The 23,848-nt window shown below is 36.7% G+C and overlaps 2 protein-coding genes and 1 pseudogene across 2 annotated transcripts; all 3 read right to left on the reverse strand.

Annotated features, from left to right (window-relative positions):
* Window positions 1-715: 715 nt before the first annotated feature.
* On the reverse strand, window positions 716-12,838 carry LOC110223969 (heterogeneous nuclear ribonucleoprotein K-like; annotated as a pseudogene).
* LOC110223968 (vomeronasal type-1 receptor 1-like) lies at window positions 2,692-3,669 on the reverse strand. The gene has a single exon (XM_021009751.2). The coding sequence runs from the start codon at window positions 3,667-3,669 to the stop codon at window positions 2,692-2,694; it is 978 nt and encodes a 325-aa protein (XP_020865410.2).
* A 6,255-nt stretch (window positions 12,839-19,093) lies between the features above and the next one.
* On the reverse strand, window positions 19,094-20,016 carry LOC110223988 (vomeronasal type-1 receptor 1-like). The gene has a single exon (XM_021009775.2). It carries the CDS (start codon window positions 20,004-20,006, stop codon window positions 19,176-19,178), a length of 831 nt encoding a protein of 276 aa, XP_020865434.1. The 5' UTR covers window positions 20,007-20,016; the 3' UTR covers window positions 19,094-19,175.
* Between the last annotated feature and the right edge of the window lie 3,832 nt (window positions 20,017-23,848).

The following is a 23,848-nucleotide window of genomic DNA, read 5'->3' on the forward strand; positions in this document are numbered from 1 at the left end:
CTTTCTCCAGATGAATTGTGTTTTTATCATTTTTCCTAGTTCCATTCAGAATCTCTTGGTAGTTTGTATATCACTGAGCAGGTAAATTAAAGGTGGGATTATTATCATTTTTGTTGTGTTACTTGGTCTACTTATGAGGAATTAATATTTTTCCCACTACCTGGTCCAATTCTGTAAAGAATGTTCTGTGATGATGTTCATTTAATTGGTGGGTATCTTGACAGTTTGATTTCCAAGTATTTTATACATTTGTTAGTTACTTTTATTTTTTATGTTCACTAAATTTATTTAAAAAAATATCAAACCTTTCTTACAAAAGAACATTACATTCTGCACACTGCTGTGAATGAATGCCAGAGACACATGGATTACTGATACTTTTTCTCCCTATCCTATTCTGCTCCTCAAAATTATAGTGACCCTAACCAAAGTCCTCATGGTAGTTACAGAAATGGAAAATTATTATTTTTATCATTATTTTTACTGCTCCCAGCAAACAAAAATAAAATTTAATCTCTCTGCTGCTGTTTCAAAATTTTAATGTTAGCTTTGTGTGTCCTTCCTCCCTCCACCCTCCCTGTTTGTAAGGAACTAAATTGATGAACAGCAAAGATTTCACTGTATCTTAAATGCAAAATATCTATGAAGCAGAGAAATGTTGGCTTTTTGAACAGAAGCCGATTAAAAAAGTATGCAGGAATTGTTCAGTTTTTCATTAGTCTGAGAAGAACTTTGCCGAATACTCCTTCACACAGTTTTGCAGTGAATACTGTGCATTCTGTGTCTGGTCTTGTGTTCCTGCAATGGCAATAATTCTATCCTCAGATCCTTCCAAAGGCTTATCAATTTTGATTGACGCTCCAGATTCACGATGTCCTGGTTTGATTCACTGACCACCTTTGCCAATAATACATCAAGCCAAATCATTGGGAGTAGTTACTTGTGTTATAAGAATGGCTCTACCAAGATCATCGTATGAGTCTTGGCCCCTTGCATAGGAATAATGACATATAAAAACACCCTGCGGTTCATAAGCCATCTGCCATTCAGAAGGACTCCCTGTATCTAAGAGTATCAAGTCTCATTAGCAGTTAAAGAAACTATGTCATTATAAAGGTAACTAGGTTTTCCTCTTCTGTTGTAAGCCATGAGATCTTCTCATGTAGGTGGTAGTGGTGGAGGAAGAGGAAGATTCCATATTCTGCTACCATGTCCAGGAGGAGATAGTGAGTGTCCTCTATGAGGGTTCAGGATATCATAATCTCTTCTACAGAATTTTTGCTGATATCTTGTTTTTATATTGCCTAAAATTTTCTCTGTGTCTCTGTCCATACCGTTTCTCAGAGAGTAATACCTTATAACAAAGAAACTTCTTTAAAAAATAAAAAAGGAAGAAAAATTTATCAAAATCAATTAAGAAAAAATTTTATGCAAAATTTCATACGTTTGGATACTTGCTTCTGCAATGACATAGGGCAAGATGCTTACTCGTCATTTTTTGGTGAAAATCCTTTTCATTATAATTTTGCAAGTTTTCAGGGGAGGAGGCAACATTAATTTTCAGTTAGCCCTTTGTTTCTAATCTTTGACCTTATAGGAATAGAGGTGGAGTAGTAGGGTCATTGGGTTAAAGAGATGAACTTTTCAGTCATTTGCCTCATTTTTTCCCCAAATTAATTTCCAGAATATTTGGAAGCATCCTCAGTTCCAGAAATTGCATTTGTGTGCTTCTCTTACCATAACACTTATAGTATGGAATATTCCTATACTTTGTCATCCTTGTCAATTTTCCTGAGTATAAGATGAAAGCTTAGAATTGTTTGAATTTATATTTCTTTTACCATTAGTGATTTGGAAGGTGTTTTTGTGTAGCAATTTATAGTTTGCAACTCTTCCTTTAAAAATAATTTGTTCATGTCCCTTTGCCATGAGCACCTGCATCCACAGCCGTGGTCTGATGCCGGCAGAGTGTGAAGAGAGAAAGAATCACGGGCCAGGTGGAAGATGTGAAGAACAAACTTCATTTATTGATCTGAGGGCTCAGGCTTTTATAGTACTGGATTAAGCAATAGTAACATTATTTTCCATGAAAAGCACAAACCTGATTAAGTGATTTCCTTACTTCCTTGTACCTTGTCTGTTACTTTCTTTCCTGCATCCTGTCCTGTACCCCATCTGTTTCCTCCCTTCCTGCAACTGTTCTCAAGAGATGTAATAGGGGGGTGGTGAGCCAATATCCTGAGTTTCACAGCTGTTGGGTTTAGTACAAGCTACAGGTTAGTCCCTGGGCTGGCCTAAGCCCTCCAACTCTCCAGAGCCGGCCCTCTATATCCCTTGACCACTAATCAATACAGAAATGTGTATTGCTTTAAGATAGTTGTATCAATTCCCTATATATGTTGGATACCTGATTCAATGAGGACATGCGGTAACCCTCCCTCCTCCCCTGACTTGAGAGTTACTTTTCTCATCCTATTTTTGTAAAATTTTTTAGAAAAGTTTTTGAATTTAATTAAAACATGATTGAAATTATTTGTTTGTTTTTCATGATCACCTCTATTTTTTGTTTTGCTAACAAATCTACTTTTGTGCTTAGCTATTATGCTTTACTCTTTTGATGATGTAGCCTCTTACATTTGGGTCGCTACTGCATTTTGAGCTAACTTTGTGATACAGTTCAAATTGCTAATCTCATCCTAATTTATGCTCATTTCTTTCCATTTTCCTTAGTACTTCTTGACTAGAGAGTGCTTCTTGAAAGGAGCACTTCAAACATAAGAGAGTAGCAAAAGCCTTGGGCTTCTGAGTGTCAGTGGTGATCAGCATGAAAGGGCTGACTATTGGATAAAACAAGGAAAGTGCAATTGTGAAACATAGCGCCCAGTGTCTGGTTTCCCTAGCAGAAACTGTATAAATGATGAAAGGGGAACTGGCTGAGTTAAAGCAGACAAAGGTGACGGCCAGCATCAGGATGGCTTTGGTGGCTCTGGTCTCAGGGGAGGCTCTAGGGGAGAGGCAGATGCTGTGAATGTGTTGGACTTTCTGGCTGTGTCTGTGCAGGACAAACACCATGTAGCCACTAGAGCAGATCATGAGACCCACAAACACAGCATCAACAACTGTCTCACAAATTAAAATTTTTATAATGCTCGTGGCTTGCAAGTCAAAAGAAATCTGCCCAATCCTCCATGTTTCATTACTGCTGTTCCTTGAACTGCTATAAGTCATAGGCACAGCAGTATAAAGAAGAAGACTGAAAGTCCAGCTCAGGATACAGCAGGAAGGAATACACTGTTGGGTTCTTGTTTTAACCTGTGCCCACTTAAGGCTGGTGGGACTGATGGTGATGGCCTGGAAGACACTGAGGAGACAGGTGCTGCAAAGAGAAAGACTCTGGGTCACTCTGGTGAGATAAGTTAAGATTTTGCCCATTATGTCTCCTAGGAAAGATCTCCATCCCCAAATGTCTACTATTATGGGGATCCCTCTGAAAATAATCATCAGGGTATGAGCTAAAGCCAAGTTGATGATTATCAAGCTAATGGGTCTTTTTCTGTGACCAGTGATGAACTTCAGGCTATGTAGATAAAGAAGGACCATGTTTCCTAGGACTCCAAACAAAAGCACAGTCAAATAGACCATCTCCAGGTCTTCTTTATAAGAGCTCATTTCTTTGGCATCTTGGAGAGCTTTGGTGTCAGATCCAAAGTCACCTGGGGAGAAACACAGGGGAATGTGACATTTCCAGAGTGAGGATTTCTCTATAACATTCTATAACCTAATCACCTTTTATACAAAGAGTGGCAAACCTTCTCAAATAAGTCGTACCATTCCAATATTTATGAGACATGTTTTCAACTTTAACAACTCATAAATACTTATTAATCATTTACTGTGCATCCTACTAATATGCTACTTCCCAGCTGTCTCCAAACCATGCCTTATGCTCTTGAAATATCGTTTCATCATCCTCATCATCATCCTCATCATCATCCTCATCTTCTTCTTCTTCTTCTTCTTCTTCTTCTTCTTCTTCTTTTTCTTTTTCTTGTTCTTGTTCTTCTTGTTCTTGCTCTTCTTGTTCTTCTTGTTCTTGCTCTTCTTCTTCTTCTTCTTCTTCTTCTTCTTCTTCTTCTTCTTCTTCTTCTTCTTCCTCCTCCTCCTCCTCCTCCTGCTCCCAGTACCTTGGACTGTTGCTAGGGTCATTAGCTGTGATAGGTGAGCTTTTGCCTTATCTTCCAGCACCCATGTCTCCAGGCCACTTCCCTTCCATTATTTCATCGTGCCATTGAACACATCCCTGATCCCTTTCTTTAATACTCTATTTGTTCTGTTCCTCCATTAGAACATAAGCTCCTTAAGGGAAAGAACTGTCTTCTTACTTTAATTCTTATCCCTAGTGCTTAATAAAGCTCCTGGAATATAGTAAGACCATTTACATAGTTTTTTATGCAACTAGCATTGGGTGGGAATGGGTCAAAGCTTGTAGGCCTCTCCTTTGTTCATCCTTACCCTTTAATCAATAGTGACCAGACTAACTATTGGATTTGTTGTTTAAAAAGTCTCATCACATATTAGTCAAATTGCTCTTTTGTCAGTTTCTTCTTCTTTGTAAACAGATGGAGGGGCAGAGACTAAGAGGTACAAGTACAGATGAAGGAAAATACAAAACTAACAATCATCACTGTGAAAATAAATGGGATGAACTTCCTTATGAAAGAGAAGAGGACAGTAGAATATATCAGAGATCTTATTGGAACAATATGTTACATACAAGAAATATCCTTGATTTATAAACATTAACATAAAAGTAAAATTAGCTTCAGGTGACCTGAAGAAAACAATCATGTTTTCATGTAGCAATCATGATTTCAGAAAAGGCCATAGTAATAATGGATATGATAAAAGAAGATATGCAAGGAAACAACATTGCACTTAAAGATATAAGCAAGTTAATATCACTTACATATAGCATACATTAATTATATATCCATATTTATTATACTTTCTGTCATCATACACAGACATATTACAACCTCAATATTTAAAGGGAAAGTTAATTAAACTGTAGTGAGAAATATAGAGTAAAAATGGGAGACCTCATTTTTTTTTTTTGATGTGGCAATTGGCTTTAAGTGACTTGCCCAGAGTCACACTGCTAATAAGCATTATGAGTCTGAATTCAGTTCTCCTGACTCCAGGACCAGTGGTCTATCCACTGCACCACCTAGCTGCCCTGAAACCTCATTTTTGAAGCTATTTGAGGAATGAATTCAAATTTATAAGAATGAAAGTTAATCCGCAAATGATAAATGGTTGAAGGATATGAAGGTTATGTTTTCAAACGAATAAATCTAGATATCAACTTATGTATTAACAGGTGTTCAAAGTTTTAATGATAACAAAACACATATTAAAGCAATACTGAGGTTCTCCCCTTCCACCCATGCCAATGGCAAATATGACAAAAATGGAAAATTAAAAAATGTTCAAGGGATTGAGGCAAGGTCTAGCCACTCTGGAAAGCATTTATAAGCTTTCATAGTCACCAGACTGCCAGAAATACCACTGCCAAGCCAATACCACAAAGGATTAAAATGAGAGGGAAAGAAAGGATTTCTATGTATAAAAGTATTTCTAAGAGCTCTTTCTATAGTGTCAAAGAACTGGAAACTAAGGGGAACCCTCTAAATTGTGTAATAGTTGACCACAATTATGTATATTAATGTAGTGGAATAGCATTGGTCTCTAAAAAGTGATGAAAAGGAGAGTTTTAGAGAAATCTGGGAAGATATATGGGATACAGGGTGAGCCAAACCAGAAAATTAAATTATTCAATAACAAAATATTTTAAAGAGAAACAACTATGAAAATTCAGGAACTCTGTTGCAAGGATTAGCTATGATTCCTGAAACCTGATAATAAAATATTACAGAGACATGATGCAATCTTGATGAACAATTACAAACACATACATGTGTATGTATGTGTGTATGATTTTTACATACGTATGTGTATATATACATACATATGTATACACACACACACATATATATATATATATGCACACACACCCATTTTCAGACTCAGTCAATATGGGAATTTATTTTACTTAACTATGCTTCTTTATTAGTCACGTTTTGTTTTCCTAGTTTCTTTACTGGCAGCAGGTGAAATGGAGAAAATCAATGTTTGTTCATTCAAAACAAAATAAAAATTTAAAACCGCAGTTGCGGACCTTAATGGATATACTACTTTCAAACAGACAAATCTCATGGAAAGATAAAACAACACAGAAGTTAAGGACCTCAATAGACATTTAGAAAAAAGTTAGAGATGTGAGATCTCTGGTGATTATTGAATAGGAACAGACAGTAATTTACACCTTTCTCTGCTATGCATGGCACCCTAACGATAAGTAACCATGTTTGGGGGCAAAATACCTCATAAACAATAACATCTAGCATTAATAGAGTGATAATAATGACAATTATAACAGCTCGAATTTGTAATAGTGCTTTAAGAACTGTGAAACACTTTATGTAGCTTACCTCATCGGGTCCTCATAATAACTTTATGTGCCAAGTATATGCTATTATTATCATCCCCATTTTATAGATAAGGAAACTGAGGCAGACAAAGGTGAAGTGATTTGCTTGTGCTCACATACTTAGTAAATATCTCAGGCATGATTTGAATTCATGTCTTCCTTAATACCAGTTCAGAACTCTATCCACTGTACCACTCAACTGGCACCAGAAACATACAAAGAGAAATGACAAAGTGCATCTTTTTGTGAGCCAGTTAATCAATCAGCATTTAAGTGTCTATATTTGCTGGACAGTGTGCTGCATGCCAGGGATTCAATAAAGGGCAAAGGCCAGTCCCTGATCTCAAGGAGCTGAAAGTCTAATGGGGGAGACACCCACCCACACCCACTCTGTAGGAACAAACTGTATACAGGATAAATTGGAGATAATCAGCAGAATGAGGACACCAGAAGTAAGGGCGGTTGGGGAAAGTTTCCTGTAGAAGTTGAGGTTGTACTTGGGACTTGCAGGAGGTCAGGAGGTGGAGATGAGGAGAGAGAGGATCTCAGGCATGGGAGCCATCTCATGAAAGTGCCCAGAGCCTGGAGATAGAGTGGCCAGGGTCACTGGACTGAAGAATCTCTGAGAGGGTCTAAAGTATAAGAATCCTGACAATGTGGGAGGAGGGTCAAGGCTAGGCTCTGAGGGCACTGAATACCAAATAAAGGATTTTATATTTGAGGTGAAAGACATTTAGTAAAGTTTATTGAGCAGGGGTAGGGGTGACGTGGGTGGACCTGAGGTTTAGAAAAATCACTCTAGTGGCTGAGTGTAGATTGGCCTGGAGTCGGAAGAGTCTTGTGGTCCTTTAAATCCTGCATTAGGCAAAGACTAGCTATGTGACCCTGGGGAAGTCACTTAACCTCCCTTAGCCTTAGTTGTCTCATCTGTAAAATGAGGATAAAAATAGCACCTGACAGTTGTCAGGATAAAATGAATTAATGTGTGTAAAGTGCTTTCCATAAAACACTATATAAATGCTAGAAGTTTCAGCCATGGTAATTATTCAAGAACTGAGCTGTTTGTTGCCTGAAATCACACGTAGAACTGAGTTTGAGCAGCACTAATGTTTATATCACCTGTTGTTTTTGACATTAGAGTTAGGGTTCCTATAAGCCTCTTCCCCACATTCCCTGCCACTAGGTTATGTCTGCAGGAGAGCTGGGATCTGATCTGGTCTGAACCATTGTGCCTCCCCCAGGGCTTAGCTCAGGGCTCTGCACTCAACAGGGGATTAAGCAGCTAACCAATGGCCTGAATGTCCTGTAAGAAGACTGCCGAAGGTGCCCATTGAAAGGGTCCATGACCACGTGAAGTCAGTTTTTTAATGCAAATACAAGATTATGTATGCTAGGGGAAGTGAGGCTAGGAGGAAACCTTGGATCTTGGGAAATTAGTGGTCTATGTAGACTAAGATCTCAGAATACTATTAGGGTGCCCATGTGTATGGAGAAAACAGGGCTCTGTCAGGTCTGTGGAAGCAACCAGGCAGTAGAAGTTCTCAGTTGAGGGGCAGGGATGGGAGAAACAGACCATCTGGTAACTTCCTGTTTTAAGTCATTGCTTTTGCTAAGTAGCTAGTGGTAGGCAGTGTGCTAGAGTGGATAGAGATCTTTCCTTCAAGTCAGAAAAGTCCTGACTCTGACATCAAACAGCTTGTGATTTTCTGGGCAGGTCAGTGTCTCAGCGTTCCAGGTAAATCTGTAAGACTATAAATTGCAGAACGGTTGCTGATCTGCGTTGCTGGAGATAGTTTCCTTACTGGAATCTCCTCACTTGTGTAAAATCACATTTTATATAACCAATAAATGTTATATAAAAAATCTCCTTAAGGAACATGACTGGGATCAGCACCTTTAAAACTTAGCATCTTGTGTCAGGCCCCAAATCCTGTGCTCAGGAGTTACACAGAATTGTACTGTATAACACATGATGAAATAGTTTTTGTGACCCTGTTTGCTCTTTAAGGAGCTTAGAGTCAGAAAACTCCTTGGCAGCATAATATGACCATGTTTTCAAATGAAGATACAGTAATATCTCACCAGGGTCTCTCAGCTATGGTCTGTCCCAGCCTGTTCCTCTTCAGGCTCCCACAGCACCTGGATATGGAAGGTTGAATAGATCTTTTGGAAACACGGACGATAATAACTCTAATTCGGTTTCTAACCTTAATGTTATTTGTCTAATGCTTAGCACATTTCCTAGAACATAGAAGGGACTTCATAAATGCTTATTTTTTTCCTCCTATTCCTCACTTCCCCTCATGGCCTCCTCTGACTCATGCAGGATTGGGCAGGCTGGACAGCTCAGGATCACTCTGTGTGTTGTCAGTGGCACCAAAAAGTCTCTTTTGTCTCAGAGGTGAGGCCTAGACTTAATACCTGACGTAAAATAAGCACTTAATAATTGCCTCGTGATTGAGTGATTGATTCACAGAGAACTGTGAGGTGCCATATTGAGGCTAGGTGGTGGGAAGCAGAATTCAGAGGTCTTGTCTCCCATTCTTATCTCTAAACAGAGGAAAACAGTCATGACCTCGAGCTCCCTTTGCGATATCTTGAGATCTATAGACATGTTATCTTCTCTCTCAACTGAAAAGAATTAGATTAGAGCTCAGGAACTCCTGTGCCTTGGTATGTGGTCCCATTTAGTAACAAGAGCCCTTTCCTTCATCAAGATCTTGAGACAATAATTGGCTGAGACTCAGTATGTTCCTGGGGCTGCCGCTGAGGCAGAATCCTCAACCATCTGAGTCTAGCACGGATATTTCTCCCTTCCCCCATCTCACACTTAGTCCTCTGCCCTGCTCTAGAAGGGTAGGGTACAGAACAGGGAGACAACAGAGGAAGTGGCCTAACCATGCTCCCATTGCAGGTACAATGACCTTCCTACGTGTCAGTCACATACGTATCTCTATTTACCATTCCTCCCCCTTCCTCACCACCCAGATATGGTGCCTGCTCTCTTTTTCCAGCTGTCTACCAATTCCTGTCTCTGATGCTGAGATTTTTAGTTACTCACCACATTGTTCTCTGTTAGCAGGGCAAGGGTTAGAGCTGTGTCAATTGGTTTGTGAGTATGTACGAGGTGCAGGCAGGGCAGTAATTATAGGGAAAGCTGATTCTGACCTCATTTCCCTCAAGAACTGAAATTATCACATCATCTGCTAGAAAAATGACATTGTCAATTCAGGGAAACTGGGAGACTTCTGAAGAAGAGGAGGAAGACATTAACTTTTGTCTCAGGCGCAATCTCCATTAACATGACTGTAGGCTAATTAAAGTCTCCAAAAAAGCATTTGTGATCTGGGAGAAGGGACATTTTTTCTCTTCCTATGGGGAAAGAAAGAGACCTTGAGAATTGATAAGGATCATAGAGAAGTAGGAGGCAGGGACACCTGATTTCTGCTGAAGACCCCTAAGCTTAGACTTTGGGCTTCCTTACAAGATTTTCTTTTATCGATGCCACTGAGGCTTCCTCTTCTTCCCAATTCCATTATCTTGCCATACGTTTCTAGGTTCTTTTAAGTTACTCTTTTCTAAGGCAAAGAAATTTAAGATGAAACTTAGGAATGCTTTCCTCTAGGACATGTTGGGACTATTTTGAGAGGGATGATCAATCCTGATCACTTAGGGCGGTCTCAGTGTTTATATCCCTCAAGCTCAGGACAGGAAGTTCTGTCCTTTCGTGTTCTTAAAACTAACAGTTTCCAGGTGCCCTCTCTTACATGGTAAAGGGCTTGTGTTTCTGATAAGGAAATAGCCTGTAAAATTTTTCTGCTAGTCAGCATTTTTCCTTATTACTTTGGCCCCGTTTGTTTTGCTGCTACAAAATGTTTTAATTTTGTGTATTCACCATTGCCCATTTTATCTTTTGTGATCTTCCCTACTCTTAGTTTGGTCGTGAGAACTTCCTTTACTCATAGATTTGAAGGGTAGTTTTGTCTTTGTAACTTTAATTTGTATAAAATGTGACCTTTTCTACCTGTCATTTTTCCATTTGAACCTTGTCTTGTTATATGTTGTGAAATGCTGGTCTAAACCTAATTTCTGCCAAGCTGTTCTTTATTTTCCCAGTGGTTTTTGTCAAATAGCAAATCCTTCTCCCAGTACCTTGGGTCTTTTAATTCATCAAATGTACGCTGCTCATTCACTTCTTTTGTTCTTTACCTATTCTGTTCCACTGACTGATCTCTCCAATTTTTAACTGATGCCCAATCATTTTGATGATTGCTGTTTTGTAGGTAGGTGGCTGTTATTGATTTTAGACAACTTGATGGTCCAATGAATAATGTGCTGTTCAAATCCTTTCTTAGAAGGTTGCTAGCTGTGTGACCTTGTGCAGGTCACTTGACCTCTGCCTGCCTCAGTCTTCTTATCTGTTAAATGGGGATAATAATATCACCTATCTCTTAGGGTTGTTGTGAATATAATATGAGGTAATATTTTTTGAGTACTTTCTAAATATTAAAAGAATATATAAATGTTAACTATTGTTATTATTGAAGTGTAGTTTGAGTTCTAGTACTGCTGGGGTCTTTCCCTTCCCACTTTTTTCTCCTTATTTTCCTAGAAATTCTTGACGTTTTCTTTCTCCAGATGAATTGTGTTTTTATCATTTTTCCTAGTTCCATTCAGAATCTCCTGGTAGTTTGTATATCACTGAGCAGGTAAATTAAAGGTGGGATTATTATCATTTTTGTTGTGTTACTTGGTCTACTTATGAGGAATTAATATTTTCCAAATATCTGATCCAATTCTGTAATGAATTTTTTGTGGTGATAGTCATTTAGTTGATGAGTATCTAAACAGATTGATTTCCAAGTATTTTATACTTTTGGTATTTACTTTTTTGTGTTCTCTAAATTAATTTAAAAAATCATCAAACCTTTCTTACAAAAGAACATTACATTCTGCACACTGCTCTGAATGGGTGCCAGGGACACATGGATTACTGATATTTTTTCTCCCGTATCCTACTCTGCTCCTCAAAATTATAGTGACCATAACCAAAGTCTTCAGAGTAGTTACAGAAGGGGAAAATTATTATTATTATTTTTACTGCTACCAACAAAGAAAAATAAAATCTAACCTGTCTGCTGCTGTTTCAATATTTTATTGTTAGCTTTGTGTGCCCTTTCTCCCTCCACCTTTTCTGTTTGTAAGGAACTAAATTGATGAACAGCAAAGATTTCACTGTATCTTAAATGCAAAATATCTATGAAGCAGAGAAATGTTGGCTTTTTGAACAGTAGCCGATTAAAAAAGTATGCAGGAATTGTTCAGTTTTTCATTAGTCTGAGAAGAACTTTGCCGAATACTCCTTCACACAGTTTTGCAGTGAATACTGTGCATTCTGTGTCTGGTCTTGTGTTCCTGCAATGGCAATAATTCTATCCTCAGATCCTTCCAAAGGCTCATCAATTTTGATTGATGCTCCAGATTCACGATGTCCTGGTTTGATTCACTGACCACCTTTGCCAATACTAGATCAAGCCAAGTCGTTGGGAGTAGTACTTGTGTTGTAAGAATAGGTCACCAAGATCATCGTATGAGTCTTGGCCCCTTGCATAGGAACAATTATATGTAAAAACACCCTGCGGTTCATAAGCCATCTGCCATTCAGAAGGACTCCTTGCATCTACTGCAGAGCACCAAGTGTCATTAGCACGAAAACAAACTATGCCATTATAAAGGTAACTGGGTTTTCCTCTTCTATTGTTAGCCATAAGATCTTCTCCTTTAGGTGGTAGTGGTGGAGGAAGAGGAAGATTTCAAATTCTCCTACCACCTGTGCCACCAGGTTTAGGAGGAGGCAGTAAGGGTCCTCTATAAGGGTTTCAGGATATCATAATCTCTTCTATATGGGAGCATAGAATACCTGCCACAACTTGGGGGCATTCTACCAAAGCCTTGTGTTCCCTGCATGGGAAATCCTACAGGGCATCCTCGCTGATCACCAAACATCATTGTGAAACCACCATAGTCATAGGTTTCACCGTAGAAATTTGTATTAAAGAGTTGTTCGTGTCTTTTGATGTAGAATTTCTTTTTCTGTTTCCTCCTGGGATTGGTTTATAACATACAGAGTCACTTTGTTTCCCTTGGCTCAGATTATATATCATACATGGCTTGTGTGCTGTGTTTGGTATGAGCAAGGAAAGCAAAATGCTTACTTTTTAAAATTTAGAAGGAAAAACGATGCTCGTCTGATTACCATTCCTTAAACTCCTCCACTGGCCCCTTCATGGGAAAGTGCAGGGTGAATGGGACAGGGGCCAGTTGGAGAGGTGGTTTTTAGACAAAAAGACTGGTGCACTTTCATGAAATGTTCATGCCAATGGCGTCCTGAAACAATGAGCAGGAACCAGCTAAAGTAAGAGTTTTCATGTTACTTAAACATATCACCCTGTAAACTTCAGTGCTGAAGACACAGCTTCCTATAGACAACTTTCATTGGTTTGAGATGGTAGAACTTGGACCTTCTTGTGGATTATTTCCAGAAGGTTTCTCAACAAAGGTTCCTTCCTCGGGTAGAAATTTTTTCCTTATTTGGATTCAGGGAATGCATTATGTTTCATCTAAGTGAAAAAGATTGGAAGAAATAATGTTTCCCTTCCTTCCTCTTCTTCCTCCCCTTCCCCTTCTTCCTCTTCTTCTTCCTCCCCCTCTTCCTCTTCTTTTTTCTTTCTTCTTCTTCCTCTTCCTCCTCGTCCTCCTCTTCCTCCTCCTTTTTTTCCTCTCTCTCTCTCTCTTCTTCCCCCCCCCCAAGAGTTTGGAAAATCTGAGTAGTGTGATGTCAATTTAGGTCTGAGGAGACCTAATGTCAGAAATTTGAATTTTATAATTTTAGGATTATTGTTAGTAGTCTCCTCCCATTGCATAATAGTATTTTCATTTTTAATAATAATTTAGGAATTTCTCTGGACATATTGAGTGCTTGAAGGACCCTATTTCCTGAAGCTAAAAGAGGTTAGGAGATTTGTTGGGAGCACAGACTGGGCATCAGAGGTGGGCTTCAACCTCAGATTACAAGTACTCCCTTTGTAATTTGTTTGACATGAGACTAAATTTATAATTAATTTAGAAAATATATGCATTTTAGTTATTGTGGCATAACAGAATGAAGGAAAATGTAAATCCACCCACTTATTTAAACCTTTCTTTTTAGTTCTGTAAATAAATCTTTTCTATTTGTATTTATTGTTGTAATTTGATGTTCAGTTGTTTTAGTCACATCTGACTCTTCATGACTTTATTTGGGGTTTTCTTGGCAAAATTATTAGAGTGGTTTGCCATTTTCTTTTCCAACTTGTTTTACAAATGAGGAATTGTGGCAAATAGGGTTAAGGGACTTGTCCAGGGTCACACAGCTAGTAAGTGTCTGAGGCTGGATTTGAACTCATGAAGATGAGTTTTCCTTTTTCCAAGCCTAATGCTCTATTCACTGCACCCCCTAGGTGCCCCATTTATATTTATATAAGTCTTATATGTGTCTCAGGTTTACTTCAATATGTTTAAAAATTTGAAAATATTTTCTATGGCATTTTTGTTATAAATTTTTTCTCTCTCCTTCCTTCCCCATCCTGCCTTACAGAAGGCTACCTTTAGGCACAAATGTATAGATATGTATACATATATACATACATATATATGTGTATATATATATATATATACACACACACACACACACACATACACCCACAAATCTCTACATATATATTTGTAAAACCATACTATATATACTTCTATTTATCAATTCTTTCTCTTTAGATCGATAATATCTTCCTTTATTGGTCCTTTGTAATTGATTTGAATATTTATGATACTCAAAATGACTCACTTGTTCAAAGTTGTTTTTAGAACAATATTGCTATCACTGTGTACAACATTGTCTTGTTTCTGCTCATTTCTCTCTTTATTTTATGCAAGTCTTTCCATGTTCAAATTTTCCATGTTTTCCTAAAACCAACCAGCTTGTCATTTCTTATAGCATAATAGTATTCTGTTACAATTATATACCACAACTTGTTTAGCCAATCCCCAATTGACAGTTTTTGCCTCAATTTCCAGTTCTTTGCCACTACAAAGAGAGCCAGCATAACTACTATAGAACATATACATTCCTTTTCTTTTTCTGTAATTATCATGAGAAACAGTTGTAATAGTGGTATTGCTACATCAGATGGTATATACAGTTTATAAATTTTTGGGCATAATCACAGTTTGTTGTCCAAAATGGTTGGATCAGTTCACAGTTCCACCAGCAGTGAATTAGTGTCCTAATTTTTTCACATCCTCTCCAATATTTGTGACTTCCCCTTAGCCAATTTCCCTTTCCATCTTAGCCAATCTGATATGTGTAAGATGTCTCAAAGTTATTTTAATTTGCATTTTCCCTATCAATAGTGATTTAGAAATTTTTTTCCATACAACTATATATTATTTTGATTTATTCATTGAAACCTGCCTCTTCATATCCTTTGACCATTTATCAATTGGGGAATGACTTGTTTCCCTTCTAATCTTAGCTACACAGGTTTTATTTGTACAACCCCTTTTAAATTTAATGTAATCAAAAAAATCCATGTTACACCTCACAATGCTCTCTATCTCTTCTTTATTCATAAATTGTTCTCCCATAATCATAATCATAATAGGTAATATGTTCCACATTCTTCTAATTTCCTTGTATCTTTCTTTATATCTAGGTCATTTATCCATTTTGACCTTATCTTTGTAAATGGTGTAAGATATTGCTCTTTGCCCAATTTTTGGAAGACTACTTTCCAGCTTTCCTAACAAGTTTTTTTTTTTTTACCAAATAATGAATTCTTATCCTAAAAGCTCAAATCTTTACATTTGCCAAACTCGATTTCTATTATCATTTGCTACCTTGTATCATATGTCTACTCTGTTTCACTGATCTACTTTTCTATGTCTTAGACATTACTGGATAGTTTTCCTAAGCACTGCCTTATAGTATAATTTAAGGTCCAGCACTGCTAAACTTCCTTCCTTTGTGTTTTTCATTAATTCCTTTGATACCTTTCGTTCTTCCAAATAAATTTGTTATGATTTTTCTAGGTCAGTAAAAATATGTTTTTGGTAATTTAATTAGGATATCATTGAATAAAATAGATTAGTTTAGATAAAATTGTCATTTTTAGTGTATTATCTCTTCCTCCACATGGATAATCAATATTTCTCCAATTATTGAAATCTGACTTTATTTTCATAAAAAGTATTTTATAATTATGTTCATATAGTTCCTTGGTTTGTCTTTATAGGTATACTCCCAGGTATTTTGCACTGTCTATTGTTATTTTAAATGGGGTATTTCTTACTATTTCTTCTTGCAGGGTCTTGTTTGTGATATATAGAAAGCCTAATCACTTTATTTCACATACTGTTACTTTGCTAAAATTAATTGTTTCTACTAATTTTTCAGTTGAATCTTTAGGATTATTCCCCCCATTTGAGCAAATCCATCAAAAGTCTGGATGTACTGAAGGGCTTAGATATATCTAAAATATGCTGCGTGATACATCTTACTTGAACAATTTTCCACAACACATTTTTAAGAAAATGATAGAGACAAGGGAAAGTAAAACACAGAGGAAAGAAGTCCTCATTACTACATTTGTAGAGCACATAGAGGCTTTGAATATAGTCTCCCAAGTCAACCAGTTAGGTCCTCAGAGCTCAGCTACTTCTTGTCTGCTCAGGGTTATGGGGATTTCCCAGATGGCTTCGGGATGGTTTGTTAAGGCTGGCATCATTTCTTTCCCACTGATGTGCTTCATTTCTGTAACAATCAATTGATATCAATTTGTCAACCAGACAAATGATTATTATTTTTTTTTATTCTGAACTTAAATACAAAGAAAAAAATGAGAATTTTCATATACCTAGCAAAAAGGGTTTTATGTGAAACTCCATTTCCTTTCCATAAGTTTTTTAAAAGTATATAATGAATTCCACTTTCAAAGCTGTCTTGCTTGTGTGTGCTTCCTTCTGAACTTCCTTCTGTACTCTTCCATGTACTTTTAAAAATATTTCAATGACATTTAAAAATTCTCATCCCTACTGCTAACTTCTCTTAATTCTCTACTCCCATAGTAAAAGAAAGAAAATATATTCTTGTAACAAATAGGTAATGCTAAGCAAAATGAATTTCCACAGTAGCTATGTGCAAAAATATGCATCTGTTTCTGCACCTTGAGTCCATCAGCTCTCATAGGGTGTCATATACATTATCAGGCATTTTCCAGAGTTATCATACGTCATTGCTTTGATTAGAGCTGTTTCTCATTAGCATCGCTTTTCTTGTATAAATTGTTCTGCTCATGCTCACTCCATTCTTCATTGATTCTTATTTCGTAGGATTCTCTGAAACGGTTATTTTTGTTATCAGTGTAATAAAGTCCCACAATATTTTTGTAGCAAAATTCGTTCAGCTGTTCCTCAGCTGATGGGCCACTGCTTCTTTTGTTCCCTCTAGCTCCCACTTCCAGATAAAGAATTTTGTTGAGCTTACGATGCTTCCCTTCTTTGTATTATATTCTTCCACTTAACCCTTTTCTCTCTGTCCATATTTATTTCCTCAATGAGTATGACTCATTTCTGCATCAAACTGTGTACAAATGTACGTGTAGGTGCATGTGATGCCCTCTCCTTTCATCCTTTCCTCCATGTTTGTATGCTCTTGGCATGTGCCCCAATCATGAGCAACATCAGATTCTACCGTATTTGTTCAGGTAGATGGCACAGGGGATAGGGAGAGCACCAGACCTTGCATCAGGAAGACCTGAGTTCAAGTCTAGTCTCAGGCTAGTTAGCCTGACTAGCTCTGCAGTCCTAAGCAAATCACTTCACCTTTCACTGCTTTAGTTTTCTCAGCTGTAAAATGTGAATAATCATCTCTCCTACCTCCCTGGGTCGTTGTGAAGATCCAACGTGTTCAGCATTTAGCACAGTGCCTTGCACATAGTAAGCACGCATAAACGTTAGTTATCACCATTATCATTCTTCTTTTTATGCCAGCGTGCACTTTGTACTTTTCTCTTTTCCCTTTTCCCTCAGAAGAGAAACAATTAACCCTCAGGTCTTCAGTTTTTCTTATTTAACCCCCTGATTCCCTTTGTGGAAATTATAGTTCTGAAGGGAAGTTTTCCTTTTGATTGATTTATTATTATTATTATTATTATTATTGTTGTTGTTGTTGTTGTTGTTGTTGTTGCAAGACAATTGGGGTTCAGTGACTTGCCCAGGGTCACACAGCTAATAAATGTCAAGTATCTGGTCTGAGACCTCATTTGAACTCAGGTCCTCCTGACTCCAGGTCCAGTGCTCTATCCACTGTGCCACCTAGCTGCCTCTGATTGATTATTTTTTTTAAAATGAATTTTTGCTCATTTTTTTTGCTTTTTTAATATTGCCTAACATTTTCTCTGTGTCTCTGTCCATACCTCTTCTTAGAGAGTAATATCTTATAACAAAGAAAATTCTTTTAAAAATGAAAAAAAGGAAGAAAAATTGATCAAAATCAATTAAAAAGAAAAAAAAATATGCAATGTTTCATGCCTTTGGGCCCTTGCCTCTGCCATGACACAGAGAGAGACACTTAATCACCATTTTTTGGATAAAATCCTGTTCATTATAACTTTGCAAGTTTTTAGGGGAGGAAGCAACATTAATTTTCAATTAGCTAATTGTTTCTAATCTTTGACCTTATGGGAGTAGAGGTGGAGTCATGGGGTCATTGGGTTAAAGAGATGAACTTTCAAGTCATTTGTCTCATATAATTCCAAATTAATATCTAGGATAGTTGAAAGCATCCCCAGTTCCAGAAATTACATCTGTATGCCTGTCTTACCGTAACACTTACAATGTGAAATGTTTCTATTCTTTGTTATCCTTGCCAATTTGCTGAGTATAAGATGAAAGCTCAGAATTGTCTGAATTTATATTTCTTTTGCCATTAATCATTTGGAATTTATTTTTATGTGGCAATTTATAGTTTCCAATTCTTCCTTTAAAAACATTTTTTTTCATGTCACTTGACCACTAATCAATAGAGCAATGCATATTGGTTTTAGATAGTTGTATCAATTCTGTATATATGTTGTATATCAGGCTCAATAAAGATATTTGCTATAACCCTCCCTCTTACCCTGACTTGAGAGTTACTCTTATTATTTTATTTTTATTGAATTTTTAAGAAACATTTTTGAATTTAATTCAAACATAATTAAAATTATTTATTTTTTTTTCATGATCACCTCTATTTTTTTTGCTAACAATTCTACCTTTGTCCTTAGCTGTGAATTGTGACTTCTCCCTTTATCCCCTGCTTTTTGATGATGTAATCTCTAATATTTGGGTTGCTAATGCAATTTTGAGCTAATTTTGTGACATAGTTTAAATTGTTAATCTCATCCTAATTGATGCCCAGTTCTCTCCATTTTCCCTAGCAGTTCTCCTCAACTAGAGAGTCCTTCCTGAAAGTAGCTCTTCAGACCTAAGAGAGCAGGAAAAGGCCTGGGCTTCTGGGTTTCAATGGTGATCAACATGAAAGGGCTGACTATTGGATAAAACAGAGAGAGACCACAGTGAAACGTATTCCCCAGTGTCTAGTTGCTTTAGCAGAAGCTATATAAATGATGAAAGGGGAACTGGCTGAGTTAAAGCAGACAAAGGTGATGGCCAGCATCAGGATAGCTTTGGTGGCTTTGGTCTCAGGGGAAGCTCTGGGGGAGAGGCTGGTGCTGTGAAGGTGCTGGACTTGCTGGCTGTGTCTGTGCAGGACAAACACCATGTAGCCACTAGAGCAGATCATAAGACCCTCAAACACAGCATCAACAACTGACTCATAAACTAAAATTTTCATAATGCTCGTGGCTTGCAAGTCAAAAGAAATCTGCCCAATCCTCCATCGCGCATTACTGCTGTTCTTTGGACTACTGTAATTCATGGGTGCAGCAATATCAAGAAGAAGACTGAAAATCCAGATCAGGATACAGCAGGAAGGAATATACTTTTGAGTTCTTGTTTTAACCTGTGCCCACTTAGGGCTGGTGGGACTGATGGTGATGGCCTGGAAGACACTGAGGAGACAGGTGCTGCAAAGAGAAAGACTCTGGGTCACTCTTATGAAGTAATTTAATAGTTTACCCATTGTCTCATCTAGGAAATTTCTCCATCCCCACTTGTTTATTATTAGGATAATGCCCCTAAAAAGAATCATGAAGATATGAGCAAAGGCCAAGTTGATGATGATGAGGCTTATGAATCTTTTTCTGTGACCAGTGATGTACTTAAGGCCATGTAGATAAAGAAGGGACATGTTCCCCAGGATTCCAAAGGAAAGTACAGTGAAGAAAACAACGTCCAGGGCTTCTTTCTGAGAAATCATTCCTTGAAGGTTTTGGAGCACTTTTCTGTCAGATCCTAAGTCACCTGGGGAGAAACACAGAGGAATGTGATTTTTCCATTGTGAGGAATTCCCAATAAAATTTCACAACCTACTCACCTTCTTTATGAGGTGTGCTGAACCTTCCCCTATAAATATTAGCATTCTAGTATTTGTGAGACATGTATTCATGTATCAACTGACAAATATTTATCAATCATTTACTATATATGCAAGTAATATACCATTTCCCTGCTGTCTGCAAACCATGCCTCTGCTCTTGGGTCATGATCATCACCTCCTTCCCACCAGTACCTTGGACTGCCCCTGGGCTCATCAGCTGTTATAGGTGAGTTTTTGCCTTATCTTTCCAGGGCCCGTGTCTCCAGGTCACTTCCTTTCCATTGCTTCATCAGGCACATTTCCCAGTACCCATTTCTGTAGTCTTCAATTTTTTTTCTTTTTCCCTCTGAATGTAAGCTCCTTGAGGGCAGAGACTGTCTTGGTTGCTTTTATTCTTATCACTAGTACTTAGTTCCTGAAGTGTAGCAAGAGCTATGGTGTTTTATATAATTAGTATTCGATGTTAATGAATGAAGGGTGAAGGTGAAAGCTCGAGTCACCTTCACTCTTTAAGGGATAATGACCAGAAAAGCTATTGGATTTTTTTTTATTTTGATGTAAAAAAATTAAGTCCTTGAAGAGGAGTGTGTGTGTGTGTGTGTGTGTGTGTGTGTGTGTGTGTGTGTGTGTGTGTGTTCTAGAGTAACACCCTCAGTCAGAAATTAAAGACTCCCTTGGAGAAAGGGTTGGGGAAGATTAATTAACTACGTGTCTATGTCTCTACTCTAATCACGTGCCTACACATTTCCACAATGTTTTCCACAAGCCATATGGAAGTTCACATTTTCCATAGTTAATGGATCCATTATACATAACAGTTGTGCATGAGATGAAGAGTATAGGGAAATAGAGAAAGGAGTAGGCCGATTAGGTATTCAATAATCTTCATCTTCATCTGAACTGGACAAAAAAATTGAACATTTTCATACAACCACTTATATACATACATACACGTACAATTAGAAATACTTTAAACACGGAAATTGGTAAGTTTGGGGGAAAGGAGAGGGAGGCCTAAATAGGAGGGCAGGTTTTTGAGAGAGTGTTCATAAATTAACTCCATCATTGGAAGCAGTGGACTCTTACAAATGGATTAAAGAAAAAAAAGAAAGGAAAAAAATCTGTGATAATGTGTGATAGGGAAGAAAAGGGCAGTGAAGCAGAAAAAGATTGTGTCATTTATAGATCATGAATCTTTTTCCCATATTCTCTGTAAAGAGGGAATGAAGAGAAAAAAACTTAGGGACAAAAGGACAGGATGAAAGGAAATACAAAATTTACACTTATAACTGTGAAAACATGTGGGAAGAACTCACCCAGTGAATGGAAGAGGACAGTAGAATATTTTACAAAGGTGATTCGAACAATATATTATTTAAAAGAAACATCTTTGATACATAAAAAATCATGTAGAGATAAAATACAGATCTGGAAAAAATTCATTATGCTTGAAATAAACATAAAAAAGCAATGTAGCAATCATGATTTCAGAAAAGGCTATGGTAAAATAGAGATGATTAAAAGAGATAAACATGGAAAAATATGCTTAATGATAACATAGAAAAATCAATTTTAAAGGTATAGCACATTAATTTAACATATATGATATGCATTAATCATATAGGTATGTTTACATGTATAGTTATATATAGACATAAAAATCTGTTTATGTAATATATATTTATATGAATGTAACTATATGCATGTATATACAGGCAATGACACACACCCATCAACATAGCAGTTAAAATACTTAAAGGACAAATTAATGAAATTGTAGGGAGAAATAGCCAATAAAATTCACATTTGGTGACTTCATTTCTGAGATATATAAGAACAGATGCAAATTTATAAGAATCAGGCCATTCTTGAATGGATAAATTGTAGTTCTCAAAGAAAGACATATAAGGTATCAAAATACATATTAAAATGCCCAAATTTTTAATAAGTAGTGAATCACAAATTAAAAGAATTCTGATACTCCACAGTATACTCATCCCTTTGGCAAGGAGGACAAAGTAGGCAGATGACAAATACTGGAATAGCTGAGGGCAAACAGACATATCAATGTGCTATTGGTGGAGCTATGAACTGGTGTGGCCATTTTGGAAAGCCTTTTGGAACAATACCTTTTCCACCACAAAACTGTCTTGTCCTTTGGCCTAGAAATATACCTAATAAACCTATACCACAGGGAATCAAAGTAAGCAGAACAGGACCTGTGTATATAAAATGTTTATAGTATCTATTTTTATAGTGGCAAAGAACTAGAAACTAAAGGGTTAATTATAAATTGGGGAATGACTGACCAAAATTATGGTGTATAGATGTAATAGAAAACCATTGTGCTGTATGACATGATGAAAGTTATGGCTTCAGAGAAACCTTGGAAGATTTATATGATGCTGGATGAGCAGAACCAGAAGATAAATTCATACAATAGCAACATTATAACAAAAAGAATTTGGGAATTTAAGAACTCTGATCATTGTAAGGATCAATTATGATTCAGAGGAATGATGATGGAGTAAAACAGAGAGATGACTCAATCTCAATGTAGAATTATTCATACATTTTTGTTCATGGACAACATAGGAATTTGTTGTACTTTATTATGCTTCTTTGTTACAAATATTTTGGTTTTCTATTTATTTAATAGAGTGGATAGGATAGAGAAAAATAAATGTCTATTCACTGAAAATTAAAGCTAAGAAATAGTTGTGCACCTCAGTGTATTCTTTTGAAATTTATAGAAATCTAACCAAAAGATAAATAGCAAAAGTTAAGGAAATGAATAGAACTCAAGCAAATTTAGGGACAAGAAATCTCTGGTGACCATCAAATGGAAGCATTATGTATATTTCTTAGTTATTCATGGTACCATTACAAAAATAAACCACAGACTTGGACACAAAGTTCTCATAAAAACAATAGCTAGCATTTGTAGAATAATAATAATATCAATCAATTAATAATAATATAGCATTTCTAAGCACTTTAAGATTGCAAAGCACTTTACATAAGTTATATGACTTGATCACTGCAAAAATCTGGGATGTTTATGTTATTACCATCCCCATTTACAGATGAGAAAATTGAGATGGACAGAGGTTAAATGGTTTGTGTAGGCTCACACAGCTTGAATGTCTGAAGAGGATGAGAACTCAAAAGTCTGCCTGACTACAGGTCAGTGCTTTACCCATTGTACCACCAAGCTGACATATCAAATGTAGAAGCAGAGAAATAGAAAACTATCATACTTGACCACAGTGCAATAAAACTTTATTCAATGAAGGGACTTTGAAGGTAGGATTAAAATTAAATCAAGACTAGATATTTTCATGCTTAGGAATTGGTAGATTAAAGAAGAAATTACAGAAACAGAAATTGTCCTTGAAGTAGTTTATAATAATGAGGTATCCCAGAACATGTAGGATATGATTAAGGGATGTAGCTTAGCAGTCCATAATGGAAAATTTTCTCTTTAAATGCTTTCCTCAACAAAAGTCAAAAAGGATAAATGAATGAATTGGGCATATAACTAAAAAGAAATAGAAAAATAAGAAACCAACTCCCACCTTGAAACACAAAAATTCTGAAAATTAAAGATGAAATCAAGAAAATTCATAGCAGAATAATCACATTGAATTGATGCATAAATGTTGGAGTTAAAAAAACTAATAAAACAAGCAGTTATGTAGTTTGTCATAAAAAGAGAATAA

The sequence above is a fragment of the Phascolarctos cinereus genome, unplaced genomic scaffold (assembly GCF_003287225.1).
Source record: "Phascolarctos cinereus isolate Bilbo 61053 unplaced genomic scaffold, phaCin_HiC Scaffold_9;HRSCAF=440, whole genome shotgun sequence".
In the NCBI taxonomy this organism is placed as follows: domain Eukaryota; kingdom Metazoa; phylum Chordata; class Mammalia; order Diprotodontia; family Phascolarctidae; genus Phascolarctos; species Phascolarctos cinereus.

Bases quoted from the DNA above. Each gene is read 5' to 3' on its own strand.
- LOC110223968 (XM_021009751.2), bottom strand. From the start codon at position 3,669: ATGAGCTCTTATAAAGAAGACCTGGAGATGGTCTATTTGACTGTGCTT.
- LOC110223988 (XM_021009775.2), bottom strand. From the start codon at position 20,006: ATGATTTCTCAGAAAGAAGCCCTGGACGTTGTTTTCTTCACTGTACTT.